The 25,570-nt window shown below is 38.3% G+C and overlaps 1 protein-coding gene across 1 annotated transcript in view; it reads right to left on the bottom strand.

The window, feature by feature from the left end:
* Positions 1-6,573: 6,573 nt before the first annotated feature.
* The window catches only part of LOC115262469 (ras-related and estrogen-regulated growth inhibitor-like protein), a 75,882-nt gene continuing 56,885 nt past the window's right edge, over positions 6,574-25,570 (bottom strand). Inside the window, exons 3-5 of the mRNA XM_029864880.2 lie at positions 22,235-22,548; positions 13,387-13,555; positions 6,574-13,110 (exon numbers count right to left, since the gene is read on the bottom strand). Of these exons, the coding sequence (XP_029720740.2) occupies positions 12,968-13,110; positions 13,387-13,555; positions 22,235-22,548 (626 nt within the window). The 3' untranslated portion in view covers positions 6,574-12,967. The remainder of the gene's footprint in view (positions 13,111-13,386; positions 13,556-22,234; positions 22,549-25,570) is intronic.

Here is a 25,570-nt window from a genome sequence, read left to right as displayed (position 1 = left end):
TGAGAAAAAGGTAGAATTATCCGATAGCCAACTTTGAGCTGTTATATCTCCGGATTCAATTAACCGATTGCAATGAAACTTTGTCCATTTATGACTTACATAATGAGCTCTGGAAAACGTTTGACTCAATTTGAAATTATTAACAAGAGAAAAAGTTATAGCGATTTCATTAATATTATGATTTTTTAGTAAATTGGTCTATTTTTAGAATGCAACCCATTACTTTTTCAATGAATTGCCGCCTATGTTGTTATTTCCCTTCAAAGCATATCTGTATTCAAGACAATCACAGGGAATTTAAATGAACTATAACTTGCATCTTGAATTTTGAAACAATGTTGAAATTAAAGAAAATTTGGTATTTTATTAGAAAAATAATCTAATCGTTATAATTTTCTTCCGTGTTAAGAATTTTAAGTTATGTCAAAAGTTTTTCAAAGCTCATTATATAAGTCATAAATGGTCAAAATTTCATTGCATTCGGTTCATTGAATCCGGAGATATAACAGCTCAAAGTTGGTTATCGGGTAATTCTACCTTTTTCTAAAATGCTTATAACTTCGTGCAGAATAGCCCGATCTTTTTCAAATTTTGTCCTCTGATACACAAATAGTTGACCAACTTACAGTAAAAATTTGAGAATATTCGATGCACTTTTCGAAAAGTTACAGCTATTTGAATTTTTTTTTTTTGAGAAGGGAAAATTTTGCCTGTCCCGATCATTTTGTCTATCCCCTGTACATTATTTACAATTAACATGTAATAATTAAAAAATCTTACTTTTTGGTTAGAATTACCAAGCGAATAACTATTTCACAAGCGTCGGATCACTTTGCGATCTTCTACAAAGATTTTTGGAATATCCTAGGCTATACTTTTCCGTCATTAGTTACATGGTTACGCAACCAATCGTGCGAAAATTTTGCACAGTTTTTTAGGACGCTAAAAGGAATCGACAAAATTTTGTTCCAAGAGATGGACCTTGTTGGCCCAGTCTTAATGCTCATGCTCATGAATCAATGGATGGTGATATTAAACAATGTTTAATCAATTTAATTATTTTAAATTTTATTCTTTATTTTTCTCTTGAAGATTCTTGCTTCATGTAAACAAAACCATAATTTTGTTATAATTCTTATCAATAATAATACATAATATTTCTAACATATAACAACAGCAAACAAATATACATTGAGATATATTTCTAAATTTTTGTTATAGATATAATTATATTTATTTAGGCTCAATCGATTCGATTCATAGTTACAACAACTAAATAATAAACTTGATAGCATTTCGTTTTTTTTTGGGAACCAATGCCGACAAATGATTCATTACTAAGCAGGTAGTACACTAAAAAAAATTCGTTTACGTTTTTTTTTTTCTAGACCGATTCGTTTCCATGCTATATTTCAATGTGACACCGATTAAATTCGTAGGAATCAATAACTTTACTGGAAGCAAACTTCAATGCTTTAAATAACTAGACAGCCAAATGTACCGAGAACGACGAATTGAAACTTATTGGTATTCACAGCCATTTTGTTAAATAAATGATAAAAAAAGCTTCATTCGGATTCGCATAATCTTTCATTAGGGTTCGGGTGTACAGTTTCCACCAGAGCTTTCCCCATCTCGAAGCTCGTTTTTCATTTCTTTTTTGGTTGCTTCTATTCACATCACATCATCGACGAAAGGAAATCCAACGACTATTCCAGGAAAAGACGTAATTTTCGAAGGTCGCCACTTCGGAGTCAATGCTTTCTCGAGCCAGACCAAGCCTTTCCGGGAAAACTTTTGCCTGATTTACCTTCACCCAACCCAACAATGTGGAGCGCCTATATTGAAGAAATCTGAGAAGGATCAATGAAGTCGATTCGCTTAATGAGATCGATGTGCGATGATGGTCGGTGGTGGTGGCTTCTGCAGTAATTCATGATGGTTTCTGGTGCGAGCGGGCTCCACGCCAATCCATCGATAATCCGGTTTGGCAGAATTAATTAAACCAAGATTTGTTAGCTTAGAGACCAATAATCTTGGAGTAAAATGATGCCAAAGTTCGATGAATTCTTGTCAAAATAGGCAAAAAACAGATGGAAATTGGCATCAGTCCAAGTGAAAGGTGGAACGGGTGCCAAATGTGAATCACATAAATTTGTTTGTCATCGTTGCATCTAGTGGCGGGTATTTTATTGACGTAGTCTCTAACCCAGTGCAGTGAGGTGCAGATGCACTTTCATTCTCCAGGATTTTGAATGCGACAACGGTTTGGTCAATCAGGTGAAAAATAGAACTTACACTTTCGATTAAGAGGGAAATGTGCTAACTTCGTAATTTAATTTGAATGGAGTTGAGTTTGGTAACATTTGATCGTAACTACGAAGATGGATTAATTTTTGTAATATTTCTGCTATATTTAGATGTTGATAGGTATTACCATCACAAGAAAGTCTCACATCTCAAAATTAACCATGCTGAATGGAAATTTGTTTCCAAACCAAAATTATCTATATATATAACCGCCTCGTAGCCGTGCGGTTAGGGTCACCAAGTTTCTAATCGCACCATGCAATGGGATTGAGGGTTCGATTCCCGCTCCGGGTGATGAAACTTTTCGCGAGAATAGTTTCTTCTCCTTATCCACTGGTGCGTGGGTCCGTTGTCTAATGTTAAGCTTCGTTCAGTCTGTACAGCCGCTGATATATATATATATATATAATATATAATATATATATAATAAATAAATAGATAGATCAATTCCAAAATAAGCTTGAATAAGGGTGAAACAAGCGAAATCCTTTTTTTTACAGTTTGCACTGAATCAAATTTCAACCATCGCGCAACAATATTGACAATGTCGCAACCTGCATTTGTTACGACAATCCACCCAATGCGACATAAGTTTGTTTCAACTTGAACAGAGTAAGATCAAGATCGTACACCACGAGTTTTGAGATTTTTAAGCCTTGTATTGCGATTTTCAAGCGCTAGCTTTGTGTCGGTAAACACTACAACGCTGTTGAAGATCTACCATCAAACAGTTTCGCTTTTGGGTTATTAATAATCGATTATTCACGAGTTGAAAAGTATGCAACAAATTTAGCTCCCGTTTTGTCTCGAACAAAAAATCGAGATCATGTCGTTATCTGTTACCAGTTTGGATAAAGTGTAATCGCCGCACTCGTGGCTGCTTGTTTTGTGCCTCTTTCGTCCGATAGTTCTCTTCTCTGTCAGCTTGAACACATTTTTCTAATTCATGCATACAGTGTTGCCATTTCATATTTTTTTCTTCGATAAAGTTAATGATTTTTTGCAACATGCAGTAGTATCGTTTTTAAAATATGATATATGTACTGGACGAACCAGATCCGAAGGTGAATTAATATACCGCATTTAGTTCACCACTGGACTGCGAACTGCGACTTCTTTAGTGCGAAAACGTAAATAAAAGTGCGCGATTGCATCAAATCAGGTTGATGTCTTCGGCGCACTAATTCTTCAATCTATGGTGAACAAGTGCTCTGAAGACACCGAGTTGATTTGATGCAATCGCGCACTTTTATTAGCGTTTTCGCACTCGTGAAAACTAGTGCGATAGTCCAGTGGTGAACTAAATGCGCTATACATACTTTCGCATTTCTACGATGATGCCTGATAATGACAACTGGCGTGCTGCAGTTGAAAGACATTTAACGACTTTCACCGTACCTACACCTCTCCTGGACCAGTAGGTAGGTGGAGGTAACTAGAGAAATACGTCAATCGAATGCATCCGCGCGCGCCAGAGGAGTTCCACTGCTGTGCATGGAATGACTGCACCAGATGTGATTTAATGCCGCCAGTGTGTGTGTACGTCCGGCTAACCGCATCACTATTGGTGCCGGGCTAAAGTGGGTAAATGTTTTGGTCAATAATATTTTCAGATGTCGCCTGGAGAAAACTAGCGGTTATTTTTAGCCCGTTCCATAGATTCTAAATATTGTCATTTGATCGAAATAGGGAAAGCCTCTGTCACAGAACGTTACGATTCGTGGGCAGAATTTAAGCCTGCGTCATCACTCAGATGCTGTTTGCACAGATGGTGACGAACAGATACGTTACCATTTATTGTGTACTTGACTTGAAAGCTGAAGATTAGTAGGGAAAATGATGCCTTTGGCAGTTTCTTAACCTATTATGGTCAGGGGTAAATGAAATATTCAAGGTATGTTTTTGCTGGAATTTTGTAGGATTTTTTGTAGGAGTTTCTAAGCATTTACTGAATTGATATTCCGAGTAAAAACTTGAAGACGCTTCTGGTAGAATATTGAATGTATTTGCAGAGCATCTCTTTTGAACAATCTGTGTCATAATTCTTACCAGAGCTTCAAAGTGATTCCTATTGGGACTTTCTGAAGAGTTTTTGGTAGAATCTTTAAATGAATTAAGGACAAACATCAGGGAATCTAAACATTTCCACCACAATGGCACTTTGATTAAAGATTTGTAGACCAAGGCACTTAATCTTATTAAGCAGAATCTTTTTGCGAGTGAGCAAAGCTAGAATCACATACAAACGTTATTTTCTTGGTTATACTCTTCAAAACGGCGAGGATCGGTGAATTTGAATTTCATTTTCATTTCGTTCCACCAGAGGCTGCATCATTCGATTACTTTGACATTCACTAGCGTACACGTTGCTGAATGATGCAAATGAAAATTACAGGCGATTTGTGTATTAGTATGCGTGTTAGACAAACGTCAATTCGAAATCCACAATGGCCGGCAGTTTTTTTTTTTTGAATATTCTCAAGCCCAAATATCGTTAACAGCCTAAAATATTCGTGTGGAATGAAGGCGGCCATTGTGGCACCCATCTTTGTACTATGTATAGCAATCGTGTCCTCATTTTATTTCAGTTAATAAACTTAATAATAATAAGTTATTTTCCTTTGAAGTGAATATTTGAAATTTTATTTAAAGAAGACATTTCACAATTTTGTGAATTTTGGTTTTTTTTTTTTTTTTACTTAAAAAAAAAGTGTCGTGGTCAATTCATTCCTCTTTGATCTGTTCAGGAGCTTCTGCTTTTTCTGGGCAAATCCCAAAACATTTCAAGCATTATGTAATACGCCACAGTCTGCTACGATTCTGCCTTGGAAGTATCAAGAACAGTATGCATAAAAAATCCTTTGGGTCTTGCCAGTCAAAAGCACCCAAAAGAATCATAAACAAATGATTGAACTAGCTACACCTTAACCAAAGAAGATTTTTTGCAGGGAGGGAATTTTTAAAGCAAAATGTAAACAGTGGCGTGAGCGAGGCTAGATTCAAAAGATTTTTTTTGCCGGGAGTGTGTTGTTCTACGCGAAAAGTGAACAGTGGGTGAAGAGCGAAGAAAATGTAACGTGCACGTGTAGTTAAAAAAAAACGCGTAACAAATGTCTCACCATTTATCGAAAAATCATGCAAAAATAAGACGATGAAAAAAAAATGTATGGATATTTAATTTACGCGGTCGTGTAGATAGAAACACCGCAAAAAAACTGACTGTAATTAGGACCAAACGACCTATTGTCACTAGTGCATTGTTTGACGCAGAAATTCAAAGAAATCGAGGCGTGGGTACGATCGTCTGGTGAGCTCTTCCCAATTATATGACAATGTATATTTTTTTAAGGGCCCATATAGCCGAGGCGGTAAACGCACGGGTATTCAGCATGACCATGCTGAGGGTGACGGGTTCGATTCCCGGTCAGTCCAGGATCTTTTCGTAAAGGAATTTTCCTTGACTTCCTTGGGCATACCCGAGTAGAGGAAAAGAGCTTAATAATAGCATATTTTGATATGGAGATCAAAAAGTGATATGGGTTTGATTGACATAAGAGATAAAAGATCTAAAAATAAAATCAAATATTTACTCCTGGAACATCATCATTAAATCATGTTTAGATTTTGTAAGATCTAACCAATAGCAGCGAGCTATTCGTATGATCTTGAAATATCAAATATTGATATTGTTCAGATGTTCCAGGAACATTTTTCAGATATTATTTTCTGATCTTTTATCTCTTATATCAATCAAACCAATATCATGTTTTGATCGTCAGTATTTTACCTCTACCCGGGTAGAGTATCTTCGTGCCTGCCACACGATATACGCATGCAAAATGGTCATTGGCAGAGGAAGCTCTCAGTTAATAACTGTGGAAGTGCTCATAGAACACTAAGCTGAGAAGGCTTTGTCCCAATGAGGACGTTACGCCAAGAAGAGAGAGAGAGAGAGAGAGTATATTTTTTTTATTCGCAATTTTTAACAATTCTAATATCTATCGGAAGCTGTTTCAGGACAGCTGCAAGGACTTGCCCATGTGCGTACACACGTAATTCAGATTGCCGAGATATCAACACTTTTTTTAAACTTAGCGTTGACAGTTCATTACTGATATTCAGGAATCGTTTTGATGAGTGTCAGCTAACACACGTCATTTTTTGTTGGGATACCAGTTAAAAGCTTTGCTGATATGAATTTCACTATCACGGTGAGGTTGTTTCATGAAACATTTCAATAATCAAAATGTTCGAAAACTCTACTTTTTCATTTTTAAGCAATTCTTATTGATTTCAATCTGTAGGTTTAAAATAGATCAAAATGCAAACATTAAACATTGTAGTGAAAACGATCGACAAACAATTCACACGAAAATATATCGTGATAAAACCGGTTTATGATTCAGTTTCAGTTCGATTTCAGCTAGGAATTTCCCCAGCAGCTTGCCAAAAACCCGGAAACTGATTGCGCTGCATTGATATGTGTCTTCGTGGAATCCACTCTTTTACCACGGAACATCAAAAATAGGTCACATTTGCGTTGCAGGCATCCAGTGATTTCAAGCGTGGAAACTTCCATCATGCAAGCGACTTTTCCAGGAAGCAAATTTTTGCGTGTGCCCTACTGCCTTTTGAGTTCTGGAGAAGGCGTCTTGTTTTTTAGTAGAATTTCAAGATTGTTCTAGATTGTTTGTTTTGTGCGAATATATCCGCATATTAACATATATGTTTAATATGCATCAGCAACTGATGCAAGTCTTCTGCAGCCTGCTGCTAACAGACGACTGACGAGATTGAACTTTCCAACGACTGCTGCTACTAAATTGTAAGCCCAATCCCAAGAAACATTTTTTAGTCAAATAGACTAGAAGAGGTTCTTAGAACAAAAAAGCAAAATGGGAAAAGGTACTAGGTTTTATGACGGATATCAAAACCTCTACAAGACAAATCGGTCTTCAAAATGTTACTTGGGAATGAAGTCTACACAGGTACATGCATCCATTTCGAAACGCGTAGCATGGAAACAACCTCATAATAAATAATCTAGGATTTTAATTATCGGTGAGTGTGATGGCTTCAAGTCACGTTCTATCAGAATTGGTTAGCTTGTAGAGCAAATTAGCGAAATATAATTAATCTTCTGACAGAAGAGTAGACTTAAACCAATAACTCTGCAAAAGCATGGAAAATTTTGCAAAACAATCTTCGAAGTGTGTTGGGATTGATGGCGATTGCAAGCAAGGATAAAGACACGCTCGCTTGTAGCGGCAATTAAAATATTGTTTAATTGCGCATCGTGCTAGGGGATTTCCGTTCCACGCACACGTTTCCGGCCGGGGGGTTTTCCATCCGCTTCTTGTTTGAAACTGGCTAACTACAAACGTATACGTACATGAACGGTTGTAGATTATGCGCATTATGCTGCAGCTCATTACGGGTAAACAAAATGTTCAGAGACGTGTCAAAGTATAGTTTTGCAGTCGATTGGATTGTTTGCCACGTCCCAATCTATGAGAGTGAACATTAAGAAATTGGAGGCATAACGGGACATAATCATTACTATCAAAACCATGGAAATTTGGAATTGAACTTTAAATTTGTTTCATTTCTGATTACTACTTCGAATCCTGATTTAATGTACTAGACAAAAATTTCAATTAGTTTTTCAAATTGAGGCGAGAACAAAGTTTTGCCAACTATTGAAGTCTATGACCTTTTTTATTCATTAAGTTGAAAAGGAAAGGATCCTTTTCATGTTTGATCGTTTCAGATTTCTAGAATGTTGTGTTTTAAACAAGTTTTACCTCAATTTAAACTTTTTACGAAAATTGGTTTAGAACAAATGGTACATAAGCTGTCTCTAAATATATTGAAATCTAACTAATTATGGCTGTTTCATAGTACTAGGGTGTTAATTACGCCCCCTAAACCGTCACATCTAGCGCGATAATGTCGCCAGTCTGGTACACTAACTGGCTGGTATCGAAGCGGGGGTGTGGCAGTAGTGTGGCAAACGCGCGCGCCCCACTAAGCAAAATAACAATCAATTAATCGGAAGACAAACATCGAGCCACACCGCTTGGAGGCCGGTGCCATCAGGACCAATCATCTCGGACATAATCGGAAAGCAGTGGCATTTTTCCTCCTTGTCTGAATGTCACTATAGCTATCAGTAGACATAGTGACGATCGGTAAACGGTAATTAGCGGAAACGTCTCCCATTGCCGCGTCATTTGAGTGGCTAATCGTGTACTGACTTTTTAAATGGTTTGACCACATGTACCAAAGTATAAGTACAGTTGCAACATTTTTCCTATGAATTAAACCGTTTCTGGTAAAAAAAGCATACTGGGACCGCTGGTGGAGTCTCTTGAGAACCTCTGGCTAAATTTCTAGAGGAAAATCTAGGAAGCAGTTTATGGAGGAATCGCTGAAGCAATCCCTGAAGACATCTCTGGAAAAACAACAGAGAAAGTTTCGAAGGAACTCCCGGGATAGTTTTATGGACCAATTCTTTAAAAGTATTCACTACAATTTAAGAAGCAAGTTTAACAGAAATTTCTGCAAGACTTTCAGAAAAATAGATGATGGATTTATCGGAGCAATTCCGGCAGAATTTTCAAGAAGAATCGCTGAAAAATCTATGGAGCAACTCGTGGAAGAATTTCTAAAAAAAAACCCTGGAGACACTTCTAAAGCAATTTCTTAGTATATTTGCAAGAATTGCAAGAACACATATAACTGGAAGAACCCTAGCCGAAAGTCATTAAGAAATTTTCAGGAATTAGAAACTGCTAGAGCATATTTGTGAAGAATCCCTGCGACAATTTTTGAGCAAATCCTAGAAGCAGTTTTTAATAAAACCTCGAAACGGTTCCTGGTAATGTGCAAATTCTACAGGAAACAGTGGAAAGATTTCTGGAGGAGGAGGACCCACTTGTTAAATTTCTGAAAGAATTACTAGAGCAGTTCCTGGAGCAAAATCCTTGGAACAATTTTTGATAAACATCTTGAAGCATCTGCTATAGAGAAATCTTCCTATGAAGCAAATTGCCTGAGAAATTGATGAAGGAACCCCGAGTGCAATTCTTGGAAAAGTCCATCGAGCAATTCCTGGAGGAATCCTTGCAACAATTCCAGGAATAATCTTTGGAGCAATTCCTGGAGGAATCTCAGGAACAAATCTTGAATTTATTTCAGCAGAAATCTTTGTAACAATTCCTGTAAAAATCCGTGGAGCGATCCCTGAAGTGGCTTCGTGGTCGTGCGGCTAAGGTCACCAAGCCTTTAGTCGCATCGTGCTGAGGAGCGCGGGTTCGACTCCCGCCGCAGCTGTCAGGAAAAGTTTTCGGCTGTGCCACTGGGCGTTGCATGCTAGTCCGTTGTCTAGTATCGTGCTTCCTTCAAAGAGCAAATAGCTCACTGAAAGCATTAAACGTGTCTGTGTCTTTTTAAAAAACACCCTAGACAAGCTCCTGGAAGTATCCTTGTAGCAACTCTAGCAGCAATTCTTCAAGCAATTCTTACGAATCGTAGTTGTAGTTTACGGAAGAAGGAATTCCATCAGCAATTTCTGAAGAAACCTCTGAAACGATTTGTGAAAAAATCCTGTAGATAATTTTACAGAACCTCTTGGAGCAATATGCTGTTATCTCTGGGGAATTTCTCAGAGAGATTGCTGCTGCAATCCGTGGAAAGACTTCTAGGAGCAGTTTCTCGAAAGTGCTTGAACTCTTGGAGCAATTGCTGAAGAAATCGTTAGAACATTTCCGAAAAGTATCTCTGGAGCAACCTTGAGGAACTTTTTGAGAAAACCATAAAACCGATGATGATCGCGATAAACTATTAAATCTTAAAAAGTTTTTATCTGAAAAATCTAAATGCTGAGAAGAGTTAAAAAAATTAGAATAATGTTCATAAATGAAAATTAGGATAATTTTCAACTTAAATTTACAAAATCCAGAATTGATGAGAATGGTTATCAAAAACATTTCAAAATCAATTTTGGATGATGAAAATTTATGTTTAAATCAGAAGCAAGTATTTGCATAACAGAGGGATAAAATAAACAGGCCAATATTGTGGAAAAAATAGGTTTCTTTGGAGTTGGATACCGCTTCTGATTCATATGCAGAAGGTCCTGGATTCAATCCTGATGCGAAAAAGGTTTGACCCAACATGAACAGAATATGATAAATTTCGCACACCTCGATTTTAAAGATTTTCAAACCTTGCATTGCGATTTTCGAGAGCTAACTTCAAGACGGTAAACACTGCAACGCTGTTGAAGATCTACCATCAAAAAGTTTTGATTTTGATTTAGTAATAAGTAAGTACGTAAAAAAATTAGCTTCTGTTGTGTCATCAACAAAAACTTTCGAGATCATTATTCGTTACCGGTTGGGATAAAGAGTAGTCGACGTGCCTTCTTTGTTGCTTATTTTTTGCCTCTGACAATTTTCTTCTCCGAACCGAAGCACCGACGAACCGACGTGACAGCTAGAACAAACAAATTCAAATTTGTGGTCCTCGACGAAAATGATGAAAAATAGCCAAACACTACCGCCATCTCTATAACGGTTCGCGTTGATTTGATAGTTTGACCTCAAACCCCCGTGTGATCATATAGGAAAAGGTTCGCGTCTGCACTGATTTGACAGAAGCGTTCGCTCGCTTCGCTGGTCGACTGTTAAATTTGGGGGGGGGGGGACACTTTTGAAACGCCACTGTCACGTCGGTTCGTCGGTGGTATTAGTGCACGGCGCTACAAACACACTAACATAGCACACCGTATGAATATGAATGTGGGGCTTAGAACAAAAAATCAAGCAGTCAGAGCTTTGTGTTTATCGTGTGTTTCAAGAGGAAGAGGCGATCGCTGCTGTTGGATGTGTTGATACTGCCTTGAACGAGGATTTGTTTGAGTTGCTTTGGCTTGATTTGTCTCTGTTTAGATGGCCGTCGTTTGTCATTAGACCCTCACTTCACAGTGAGTGTCGTTAGGCATAAAGCATCATGAAATTGCGCAGCACTGCTTGCAAGCTAGAGGGTTGTCCGTCTTCCAAGTTTATACAACAATTTTAAAATGCGACTCTTTAGAACGCTACAGCGTAGTTGCAACAAGCTTAAATGTACACAGTGGATAAGTGAGTGTCACATAGTGATCAAAAATTCAGCTATCTTTTGAGGAATTTCGAGAAAAAATTGGATCAGCACATCACAAAACGGTTATATTTGTCAATTCAGGCATCACTGTTATAGTCGACTTAACCGTGACGCTGTTAAATTTATTACAATAAACTACTTAATAGTTATTTATGTAACTAGTTGCAAAAAGTTGATTTTTTCAGCACGAGTCGTACATTTATCCAACGAGGCTTGCCGAGTTGGATAAATACGAAGAGTGCTGAAAAAATCGAGTTTTGCAACGAGTTCCATACAAAATTTTATGCAATGATTTTTTCATTATACAACTCATTTGAGTTGCATAATGTTCATAATGCAATTCAAATGGGTTGCATTATGAACATTATGCAACTATTTTTCATAATGCAACTCATTTCAGTTGCATTATGAACCAGTTCGGAAAAGTTGACCATTATGATACCGAAATGAGTTGTATAAAATAGAAATTATAATACTGAATTGCATAAACACTTTTTTTGCAGCTTGGTGGAAACCGAATGATCCCGGAACCTATTGTTTTGCCGAAGTGTCGTATTTTTTATAAGCTAAATTACGATCGTTACAGATAACTAAAAATTTTCCAGAATTGCATTACATTTCTCAATTGATACATTTGGACAAACTTTTCTGATTTGTTTTTCAAAACTATCTTAAATCTCAAATGCTGATGGTGGACGCATAATTTTGAAAAACAGTATAAAAATAACCGTTTTGAGCACATCTGTTTCTGTTACTTGAATTTTCAGTTTAAGATTTTTTGCTGATAGTTATGCTAACATTGTGACTTTGCGGAAACTCCACACCTTTCCCTACTTCTAAATACAATCGACACTAGAATCAATAAAAATGTCTCTCTATCTAAAACGATAAAGGGACGTTCCATGCTTAGTTCCATACAATAATACGCATCGCACAATAGGGCCACGAACATATGTAATCGCTCAGACTTCTCTACTTCAAGTAGGATTAGTATTAGGTACGTTCTACATGTATACGGCTATACGTGTTGTTGGGTGATGATGAGTAACGGTTTCCTGTACTACACACCGTGGTCGCTGCAAAGAAGCACTTCAGCAAATCGTTAGAAGCTGCTAAAATTAAAATCACATTTTGTTCATTCCACCGGCGACGACGACGGTGACCCGGCCCCCAGTACTTCATGGCGTCGTGTCTCCTTAGCCACAAAATTCCGCGCCGGACCACGCGCGATCACATCTTCTCACCGTTCGACTCAGTCAATGAAGAATACAATTCAGGAATACGTTGAGCGGCGAGCTCGTGGTTCCTCTCTGATTACGTCCATCTCTATAATGCAAGAACCGCTCGTTGTCACTCTGGTTCTTCTATAGTGCATTCGAGGGGTTACAAAAGCGATTCCGATTCGGTACCATGTAGAAGAAGAACCACAACGAACGATGAACATAGAAAAAAACACTGTTTAGTTGCTGTCCTCGGTGGCCGTTGATGTCGGTCATAGCGATGCCGTCGCGGTGAATGCCTGTCGCCGTTTCATCACGCGAGACTTGTGCAGTTCTCCCTTGTGGCACGGGACGACCGTGCCTTGGCTGACGGCTGTCGAAGGCTGCCGGGTGCCATTGTTACCGATGAGGGTACCTGGCGGGTGGAGGAGATAAGCGATACGGAAATTGCGTTATTTGTGACGGGATTGGATTTCAACGAATTTCAGGAAAAAAAAATCAGCCATGGAAGGTGGGATTAATTAAATTTTATAGCTTCATTTGCGCTCTTTAATGTTCATTTTATGGTTTCGGTGTTTAGTCCAGGATTCAACCACCGGAGAGTAAAATGGAAGTTTCCACGAATTCAAAAATCTCTGTACATATAACAACTTTCCTGCACACAGAACAGTTCACTGAAAAAGAAACTCACCGAACATTTTACTGACGGAGAACTTCCGCGGTTTGACGGGTCGGGCCCGGGATTCGACCAGCAGCCGATCGAATGCTTTGTACAGGGCGGGTGAGTTGTCGGCTACGGATACCTCGCAGAACCCGATGGCATGCGAGGCCGCTAGGGTGGCTCCTTCCGTTTCCTGGACCTGGAGAAGAGCAGAATACAATTTATGTTAATGAAATGGTTAAAAGCTTAAGAATATGGATTTTTCTTTATGCTTGTGCGATTTGGAAAGAGCCCAAGTAACAATCAGAAGAAAATGAGTTCGTTCAGTTAACGTGCTTTTAGATACTTGTTGCAGTCAACGCCAGTTTATCGGCCGTTGCATCATCGTGAGTGAATACATATATTGAAATATGCAACAACGCATTACAGACTGATGAGCTCATTCCATATTTAATTCTAATTAAGACATGAAGAATAAAACATAATTTTTGTTCGTGTACAGTTTGGTTAACAATATTTGAGTTAACGCCAGTCAAAATTTACCTGGACCGTCCATAATTTGCATTCCTTTTTCACTTTTCACAAACAGCCCAGTGTTAATTTGTTAGATCTTTACTTTCCTTAATAAATCCATGTCAGGATTGCAGTAGGTTCTTCCCAGTTGAGCCCTTGGTTATTCTCACATATGGGGGGAACAGAGCCCAAAATGCCAAGATGGGGTAAAATGGCCCAACTCATAAAATCATTCCTGAATGGGACTTCATCATGCTTTAGGTGAATGATGTCAAGATATGTTTGCAATAAACATTCTTCTAGAAGCTAGGCCGCTAAACCCACGGAAAATCTTTTGATTTCCCAATAAAAAATTGGCAACTTCCGGTTTTTCGTGCTTGCAATTAAGGTTTTCGGGTGATTTTATTACCAGCCATGTGTTCCCAAGGAGATTGAGGCACCCATGGAGGCGCATGGTTGTTGATGTCTACACTATCCATGTTAGGGGTCATTCAAATATGACGACCATCGTTTAGTGGGGAAGGGGGGTGACACTCCATGTATTGAGTATACGAAAAAAATGTGACAGAGGGGTGAAAGTGAGTCGAAAATGCCAGAAAACTGATGGACGTAATTTTTGAATGGCAGATGGCCTTTTTACGAACCAGTTTTTGAAATCGCTAAAAATCGATGAAAATGCAATAATTTAGTGAATGTTTTTGCTGAAGCATCGAGCAAATATTGTCTAGTTGCTGTTACCACTTTGAAAGCCTAACAAATGAGGCTATATATCATTGAAAACGATGAAAGTTTGAAAAATGGCATCTTACCCCACATTCCCCTACATAGGCGCCATCTCTAATCCCCACTGATGCATCCAGTGATGATGCATTGAAGCGCCCTGACAACGCTTGCACCGAACGGTGCAACGAATGGCATATTTGCATATTTGGCTCCAATGGTATTACAACATCCGGCTTTTCCTAGCCCCATCTCCGTCACCGTTCAACGAGGAATTTTCCCGGGCCTAGGTCCATCCAATGGAATTTTCTCACAAATGATGCATCGCCCTACCCGGTGGTATGACATAAATACGAACTGCACCAGTGAAATTCCATCCGCCAATATGTGTGATCATGAACTGATGCCGTAGTAGTAGGTTGGTGTAATGGCACTGGAAAATCCTGCACCCATTATTGAAGACAGAGCTACTTCACGCTTTCCGTACGGTTTTCCAAATGTAGGGAATTTTCCGGCCGTATTATTAGTCTTCAAGTGCACTCGCTTGTGCGCAGCGTTGCGAGGCTATTGTTGTGCTAGGCGGTGGCACGCATATCCATTGCCGGGTGGGGTTTTTCCAACCACGACATCACTTCACTGGCAGAGAACTGGAATGAGCGTATCGTACCTACAGCTCGGTGATGTTTACAATCTAAAAGTTCTTATGTTTAGTTTTTATGTGAATCTAGCTGTTCCGGCATCGTTGCACTTTCTGGAAGAAACCTAGACATGATATGACCATGATCATGATCAACCACCTGAAGTTGCCATTCTTATTACAAGAACATTTGTATTTACACAGGAAAAAAAACACAACTTGGTATTAGTTGTACCCTCAATGTGTAAGTACATACAGGTAATTCTGTTTTTTTGGAACAATCTAAACAGGGTTTCTGCAATTACTCTTACGAGGCCGGATTACTTTCAACAATTTCTGAAAGAACTCGTCTCGATTTTTGTAAAAAGGGATAAAACCATTAATAGTGATTTTCAACTTAGCATTACTTACATGGGTTGAAATCAAAAATTCCCTTGGATGAGTCATTTTACCCTGTTATTCTTTAGTTTTTCGAAACAGGTCGACCGAATCACGGAATGAAGGAAAACACTCAGTAACAAAATATTAGATTAGTCGAACAGCATGTTGACGGTGGTGCTGTCGGTGGCGGAGGTGCCTACAATATTACTAGTGCAGCAGCTTCCGACGCGACGGATGGACAAGAGTAAAGGCTGCTACTGGTCGTCGATGGTGGTGGTGGCAATGGAAAACTACATGCGTTTATTTTGCGTGTCTGGGCTGTGCTAGGATTTTCCACGGTAGACAGTTTTCGGGTCAGACACAAGTGCGCGCCCGTTGACTGACCACACTCGTTGATGCTGATGGGTGCCATAATTTCTTCAAGGGGTTTTGTAGGTTTCTGGCACTCGCATTTTGGTGAGTTGCGAAACCGTGTTCAACCGTGTACGAGGGGAGTACTTATTGCAGTTAATCAGAATTAATTACCAGTTGTACGTACTAATGTCGTGAATAACTAATGACTGAGTGTAGCGTACACTAGAATGCGCATTGGAATTGAGAATTAGTAAATGCAATATTATTTTACTATTGAGTGATGATTCATGTTCACACTTCCAACGAATACATATTAGTTTTTGAATGAAATCCTGAACAACTGCCTTGCAAATCGCCGTACAAACCATCGATTAATGTAATAATAAAATATCTTTTCAATTTAATTTTCGTAACAACAATGTTGCTCTCGTATACAGGGTGTTAGGTTCCTGAGTGCAAACTTTTTAAAGGGTGATAGAGGACCATAAATGGAGAGAAAAAATTGTTCTACGCATATGGTCAAATCTTAACCGTTACGTAGTTATTGAACTTCCCATGTTTTTGACTCTTACTGCCTTGACTGGCTATAACTTGAAAACGGTCAAACTTATCGCAGTTTTTTGACCCTTATTCGAAGGAATCATGAATTTTCTATCAAATGGCATCTTTGAATTGATTGGTTTAGTTAAATAACTAAGTTTTCTAGATATATGACCATATGCGTAGAACGTTTTTTTTCACCATTTATGGTCCTCTATCACTCTTTAAAAAGTTTGCACTCAGGAACCTAACACCCTGTATATTCCAACATTTCCAGTTCAACATATCTGCATCCAATCGGGAATGCTATGCCAACGCCGGTCGACTATCATATCGCCGCATTGATTGCATTTGCTATTTTTAGTATTGCGCGAATCCGTAAGCTGGTTGCTGCAAGCGCTGCTGAAAAAAAAAATAGCCATTGTGGAAGGACTACCATGGCCGGGATGCATCGCCGAGATTTCGATATCGAGCCGACGTCAAAAATTATCGACGTTCATCCTATCATCGCATAAAATATGCTAATATGCATTCCGACGAACGCTGCATAGCTCTCTAGCTGGCTTCGTTCGTGGAATGGAAAAGTGCACTTCGCAAGGGGGAAGCTCCATTTCTGCAGCAGTCTGTCAGTGTGCAGATGCCAAGCCTTTCTCCGGCCAGAAAGAGTGCCCTAAATATAGAACCGAGAAATTGATTGATGTGCCCGGATTGGTACGATGATGTTGTTGGTGATGTGAGTGATGTGATGCTTCGTAGGAAGCATGGCATTCTTTTTTACAACGAAAATTGATATGTCAGGAACAGGTTTTTTTTTCCTTTTCACGTGTCTTCCAAGTACCGCAAGACTAGGTAAATCAAGTCTTTTTTTAGTATCATATTTTTAGTTGCAGGCCTATTTGAATATGATTTTGCAAAATGATCATTTTTCAGCAAGAACCGTGCATTTAACCGACGAGGCTTGCTGTCTTGCAACGCCTTGATAACCCACAGAAAAAAAAAATCTGAGATCCCCGTTGATCTTCCTTAAACTCTACTAAAGCCCACGAAGGCCCCTGAAATCAACTGAAACGCTCTCAAACGCATTGAAATATCCTTGAGGCTCCATAGACTTCGTTTATACTTTACTGAAGCCCCCCTAAACTCCCAGTAATCTCCAGCCAGAAACACATAGAAATCACCTAGAAAATCTCCCTGACACCTATGAAATTCACGGGAACACCTTGAAACCCCACTGAGACTCCCGTTCTTCTTATTCTTGACGTTACGTCGCTACTGGGACAACCCCTGCTTTTCAGTGTAGTGTACTATAAGTATTTTCACAGTTACTAACTGAGAACTTCCTTAGCCAATGACCATTTCGCATGTGTACATCGTGTGGCAGGCATGAAGATACTATATGCCCAAGGAAGTCAACCCAAGTAACAATTTAAGTTTTGTTCGGCTTTTTAAGAGATGTTCATGGCCAATTCTATAAAACTTGCAATAAAACTGATTCTTACATCAAAACCTCCTGATAACCTCTTTAAAAGCAACTTCCGGCTAAATGGACCACTCTGGGAGAGGTTTTGCAAACCGTATTAAGAGTAGCAATGAAACTGTTTCAAAACCTAGTTGAATTTTTTCCGCATGCGAAAAGAGGTTATGATGATTGTTGTTGTTTTTTTTTTTAACAAAAACTATGACAGCTCAAGATGCAGAGAAGGTTTTTCAATGACACGAAAAGTTCAGGAAGAGACACCATTTGCAAGTAGAAAGCGATCATCTCGAAGGAATATTCAAGGCTTATGTGCATTCAATGTGCCCGTGAATATTGGGGTTGCAGACAGTGTTGAGAATACTCACTTGCAAGAGTGATACTCACTTGCTTCTATCTCAGTCCAGAAGCCTGCCATCAAAAAATTATGTTTGAAGGGCTTTTATATTGTAGTTTAACCTAAAAGTTTGCTGAATAAAGTAGAGATCGCAAACGCATACCAAAGTTGTGAGAGATCTGTAAGTACGAGGTGAGTAAAATTCGTGTAATTTATAATCAACTTGTGCTCACAGCTCTCTCACGGTTTTGGTATGCGTCTTCGACCTTTCTTTCATTCGGCAAACTTTTAGATTAAACTACAATCTAAAAGCCCTTCAAACATCATTTTTTGATAGCATGCTTCAGGACTGAGATAGAAGCAAGTGAGTATAACTATTCGCAAGTGAGTATTCCCAACACTGGTTGCAGAAACATAAAATTAATGCACTTTGAAAATAGTGAATATTATCATCTTCGATTGAAATAAATCAACTTTTTAATTTGGTGAAACTATCTCGTATTACAAGAAAACTCAGCTGAGAGAGTTTATTTATGTGAGCATGCTATGGAAATGACGGGAAACTATCAATTCATTGCTAATTAGAGCAATTCTTCTATATGGTGACGACCATAATTAGCGAAAATAAAACGAAATAAAATTTACTTTTATGTTAACCGCAGTAAACCTAGCAGTGTCATAGTTTCTGCTTTTCCACCAACAGATGTCGTTACTAATCGAACGGATCGTCATCTGTTGAGAGCTTGAACAGTTTTATTGTGGTAATAATGGAAGCTAGAAGGATTACATATTGGAGAGTTTTGGTTATTCTTAAAATCTGGTTTTATGAATATCTTCAAGTACACTACAAAACATTTCATCAATGGTTTTCATAAAAGTAGTGATAAAACTGTGGGATTTGGTTATTGCTGTAATAAAACCCTAATAAAAATCAAACTGTGATCTTTTAGTGGCTACGCAGTCTTGATTCTTTAATCGGGTTTATTATTTACCCAACGTTTCGGCACTTGGGGATGGTGCCTTCATTAGGGGGAAAATAATGTTCGCGTTCTGTCTCTAGTGTTTCGGCTAACTATAACTGTCTTGACTATAATTGTTTGCTACATGACTTAATAACATTATGGTGAAATTTGGTGGTCCACCAGTTTTTGGGGTAATCTGGGTTATTTTAAGTGTTAACGAACTCAGTTCCTAAAATCTACGGCTATGACAGTAGTTTCTCAAGCTAAAAATAGTTACCGCATATAACTATACAAAGTTCACATCAACAATCATTCTAAGATACATTTGAAATATTTCACATCAGCCAATTGAACATTCAGAAGATTTACTGAACATGACAGATAACATGTCGTAGCTTTGCATAATGAAAAAAGTTACTGTTACACCCATAGACTTGAGAATGTAATTTCAAGATCGGTTTTGATAGCCTAGGATCTGATACTGTCTATTGAACTTTCAGAAGAATTACTGGACATGAAATATTACAAACCGTAGCTTTGTATAATGAGAGAGGTTACCGTTACACCCGTAGACTTCGGGATTTAAACTCAAGAACTGTTTGGATGACCTAGGATATCCCGTCTGATCTGATACTGTCTATTGAACTTTTTGAAGACTTACTGGACATGATAAATTACAAATCGTAGCTTGGTATAATGAAATAAATTACCATTACACCCAGTTTATGATCTACACTCTACAACAGTTTGGAAGACCTAGTTTATCCCGAGCGATCTGATACTGTCTATTGAACGTTGATAAGATTTACTGGACGACATGGTAGATTACAAATCATATACATATCGTTTAACTATATAGCTTTATACAGGGTGTTAGGTTCCTGAGTGCAAACTTTTTAAAGAGTGATAGAGGACCATAAATGGAGAAAAAAATTGTTCTACGCATATGGTCAAATCTTAACCGTTACGTAGTTATTGAACTTCCCATGTTTTTGACTCTTATTGCCTTAACTGGCTATAACTTGAAAATGGTCAAACTTATCGAAGTTTTTTGACCCTTATTCGAAAGATTATTGAATTTTCTATCAAATGGCATCTTTGAATCGATTGGTTTAGTTAAATAACTAAGTTTTCTACAGCAAAAAGCTCAAAAGTAGTGTGTTTAAATTTAGTTTTGCCAATTATCTTTGAAAAATGCGTAATAATTCAAAATTCTTTATTAGGGCAAAGTTGTGGCCCCTGTTCCACTCTACAATTCGTTCTTTGACATCAAACTTCTATCTCTTATCATTTTGTTGCAATTTCGATTTTAACATCGCATTTCAGATCATAAATTTGCAACTGTAATGGAAAGCACTTTTTTGCGCATTGTGCCGCACATTTGAATCAAAATTGCAAGAAAACGATAAGAGCTAGTAGTTTAGTGTCAAAGAACGAATTGTAGAGTGTAACCGGGCCCACAACTTTGCCTAAGAAAGAATTTTAATTTATTACGCATGTTTCAAAGATAATTGACAAAAACTAATAAAAATACGCTATTTTTAGCTATTTTGCTCTAGAAAACTTAGTTATTTAACTAAACCAATCGATTCAAAGACGCCATTTGATGGAAAATTCAATAATCTTTCAAATAAGGGTAAAAAAACTTCGAAAAGTTTGGCCATTTTCAAGTTATTGCCAGTTAAGGCAATAAGAGTCAAAAACATGGGAAGTTCAATAACTACGTAACGGTTGAGATTTGACCATATGCGTAGAACAATTTTTTTCTCCATTCATGGTCCTCTATCACCCTTTAAAAAGTTTGCACTCAGGAACCTAACACCCTGTATAATGAAAGAAGTTATCGTTAGACCCGTAGACATTAGGATCTAAACTCAAGAACAGTTTGGATAACCTGGGATTTTCTGACTGATCTAACACTGTCTATTGTAGTTTCAGAAGACTTACTGGACATGATAGATTATGAATTCCAGCTTTGTAAAATGAAAGAAATCATCGTTATACCCGTAGACTTTAGGATCTCAACTCAAGAACAGTTTTGATGACCTAGGATATCCCGACTGGTCTGATACTGTCCATTGAACTTTAAGAAGGCTTACTGGACATGATAGATTACAAATCGTAGCTTTATATAATGAAAGAAGTTGCCGTTACACCTGTACGCTAACAGCTTGGATGACCTAGGATATCCAGAAAAAAAAATCTTCATCACATTCTATCATTTTTATGCTGTTGAGCACCAAAACCGAAGCTCCCTGAAACTTCTCGAAACACCTTAAAATACATTGAAACCCATAATAAAACTCCTAAAACCCCTGAAATTACCAAAAGTCTCATGATGCCCCCTGAAGCCTTCTGGAAATTCTTTGAAACGCTTTGATATGTCTTGAAACTCCTCAGAAAACCATCGTAGAGCCCTCATGAAATTCCCTGAAGCCCTCCTCTGAAAACTCCGAAAACTTTACTGAAAACCCCAAGAAACGTCTTGAAATTCCTGCTATAAATTTCGAAAGATGACTTGCAGAACGTCCAAATTGTGTATTTGAAGTAGCTCTTTCAGAATTCCGAAGAAACTTTTTTTTCCCATCCCAATAACGGATTCAGAAAGGACTACTTCTGATACTTATTATTTCATTCTTGCAGCGTTGCAAATTATAACTATAATCTTAAATTTTGTCCAGGCATGATTGAAGTTTATAATGAGTTAATTAATTATGAACGGGGCTACTGTTTTCAAGTAACCTGCATTTACGTTCAATGACCTTCTTCATAGCGTGTGATTTCCTTTGATCTCAATCTTCCTCACCAATCTCGCCCTCCATGTGAGCACATAAATCATTTAATCCACTCTAAATGCTATTTTATTATTTCTTGGTGTATCTTTTTCTCCTTCCTCCCAATTCATATATCCCACACTGCACCAGGCAGTGGAACCGCCGCCGCCGGCCGTTAGCACTTACCTCTCTCAAGTGGTCCAGGTCGGCCTTGTTCCCGATCAGATAGGCCGAGGGCGAGTTTTGCAGCTGCCGGAGCTCGCCGAGCGACCGCTGGGCGTACTCGTAGCTGGCCCGGTCCGTGATGCTGTACACGATAAGGCACGCGTCGGCCCACTGGATCTGCTCCACCGGGAAATCATTCTCGTTCTCGGCCGAAATGTCCACGATCTCCACGTCCAACACCCCATTGTCCAGGGTTACCGTCTGTTTGTAGAGCAGGTCGGTGTTCGAGCGATACTCGCCGATGAACCTTCGCGTCAGATACCGCACGGTGAGGGCTGCGTGTGTGTGTGCCGAAAATAATCAAAACAAACGGTCGGAGAAAAATTAGGTCTCACATTAGTACACATTTTTTGTTAGAGGGATGGGGCCGTCGGACGGACGGTCAAGCTTTGGGAAATTCCTTTAGGAAAGGGGGAAACATAACACACTTCATGACTATTATTTCTCGGAAGGACTACCCTTGTCACTGCCAATAACAATATAATACCTACACAAGATTTTCCAACTGACCACACGAGAATGGGAGGAAAATCCTCGCTTTTCAATCCGTTTAGTTGAGGGGGATTTGTTCAACGTTCTACTCAGAGACACGGATGAATAACCATGTAGGAGATGCTAAGGCAAACAACTGTTGCTGTCATTTTGAATAGAATTCTAGAATGTTGTGTTGTAGATATACATACAGACGTTACAGTTTCGCAAGGTCATTGCCATTTTCAATATCACATCCAGAATTGTTTCTCAAACATAAAATTGAAAATTATTATTTGGAAATTTGAAATCCACTATCAACATTTTTTTTTAACAAATACGCATTGCAATCTATACTTTTGTTCTTTTTTAACCCTCGAGTTTTCCTGCTGTTGTATTTTGTACATCACTTGGAGAACATCTCGCATTTTGTACTCAGCACCAGCGTGGTGCTGGCGGTGGTGGCCAACTGCGCCATTGGCGGAAGGTTAATACAAAAGTAGAGCTGGAAATACGTATGTATTTGTTGATGATTTTCTAATAGTGGAATTCCAAGGAAGATATTTCGAAATAATTATTTATGCAATGGTTTTTTCATTATACAACCCATTTGAGTTGCATAATGTTCATAATGCAACTCAAATGAGTTGCATAATGAACATTATAAAACTATTTTTCATTATGCAACTCATTTCAGTTGCATAATGAACCAGTGCTGAAAATTTGGCCATTGTGATATGCAAATGAGTTGCATAAAATTGAAATTATGATACTGAATTGCATAAAATTTTGTATGGAACTCGTTGCAAAACTCGATTTTTTCAGCACTCTTCGTATTTAATGTACGACTTGTACTGAAAAAATCAACTTTTTGCAACTCGTCACATAAATAACTATTATGTATCAGTCCACTAAGACTCTCAATCAAATTTCGAATCATAAATGTGGACCCTCCTAAAGACAAGTAGAGTTAATTAAAATCTGATTAACTGTTTACTAAAATTACGATACAAATGTGTATGTGTATTAAATTGATAGGGAGACAAATTGATTGGCAATTTTGTATAACCAACGTTTTTTCAGTTTCTCCGATACTTAGTGATATGAATATTTTATTCACATATTTATCGACACCCTTCGTAACCGGATCTACCACAACAACAATTTTTGAAAGGTGATAAGATAAGGCACATACCGAAAGAAGTAATGCTCAACTGGATGCAATACGTCGAGGAAATTGTGGTTATGGGTGTCAGTGTATCCTAGAAGACCTGACAGTAAGCTATTCTAACACGTCCTGCAATTTCCAGGAAATAGCATCCCTCGAGTTATATCCTCCTTCTGTCACAATAATGGGGAAAGTTAATCATAGGGTTCGGTGGAGGGCACACGTGCCTTGATTCGAGGAGATGGCCAACAAGCGGGTGGGAGGTGGAAAAGCCGAGGAGAGCTGCCGATGAAGCGGTTTGACAAACTACACTTGGTCGGTCATTTTAGAGAGTAGGTAAATAATGTACTGTCATGCCATCGCTGCCGTTACACATTAGCTACATGGGGTCGATCGTGTTGGTTGGTATGTTTCTGCTGCGGCCAACAGGCCAATGGTTAGTCATCACCACCGACCGGGAACATTACCCACTTTACGCAGCAAAGGATGTTGGGAGCTGTGGGAACGTCGGATGGCTTCAGTAGATGTTCGGTTTTGCCCGAACGAATGTAGGGGAGGATGTTCCAGAAAGCACTTATTAGTTTTTGCTAATAATTTTAAACTTGATTTTGTGTACACCATAGTTTTCATTGAAAGTCATGCAAATCATGCAAGCAATATCCAGAACATCATCATCACCCTCTTTGAGAAACACAAATGGCCAACCATGCGCCTCCATTGCATTATGACGCGGCTCCACACAACAGCCGGCTGCCAAAAATATTTTCACGTTAATTCTATAACGATTCGCACCTATTTGATAGGTTTATGTCTTATATAAGAAATACGTGTTTAGCAGGTCATGAACACTTCTAAGTACTCCAAACTCCTTAGAACTTAGGCCTATTATATTAAAATAAAAACTAGTTATGAAGTACAAGTATAATGATGCTACTATTGTTTAGGCATATGTTTTGAAAATTCCCTCAACATAATGGGATATTATTTTCAGTTCCACAAATGTTCGAGGTCGTGCTTGGCCTCCTCTTCCAGCAGCTGTATGCGTGGAATTTGACTAAAACCAGTCAACACACGATCATATTTAATCCAGAATAGGCTGACAAAGTGGAGGCAATATGCGAACTAAATGGAAGTATGCACGCAAGTGATCTCGACCATGACCAGATTTAGGGGGATCCAGGGAAGCCGTGGCCCCGGGCTCCCACATTTCAGGAGCCCCCACAAAATCTCACTCTACGAAAATATGTGAACCAAAAAAATGGGCAAATAACATGTTTTGATTTGATCTTTATTATAAGAACTTTAAATTACTGTCTACTGGCGAGATGTTTGTGATACGTTCTGAATTTAATTAGAGATACTAGATACTGGAGCTATCTGCTCAGTTATTTATGAAATATAAAACTTGTTTTTTTTTTAAATTTATCAGTCATGTGCAATTGCAAAATATATGTTGTCGGATGGACTCCAATACACTGTAATATGGCTGGTCGAAAAAGTTGTTAAAATTAAAAAAAACACTTCACTATGTACTTCACTTTTTTAAAAGATAAATTGAAATGAAAAACTTTTATAGAAAAGGACGAGCAAATTCCTTTTATTTCTACTACTGTGCTCGACACAGAAGAAGTATGTAAGCCACTTACTAAATTGGCCTA

This window comes from Aedes albopictus, chromosome 2, assembly GCF_035046485.1.
Source record: "Aedes albopictus strain Foshan chromosome 2, AalbF5, whole genome shotgun sequence".
Classification (NCBI taxonomy): domain Eukaryota; kingdom Metazoa; phylum Arthropoda; class Insecta; order Diptera; family Culicidae; genus Aedes; species Aedes albopictus.
This window is presented reverse-complemented; position numbering and strand designations above follow the sequence as displayed.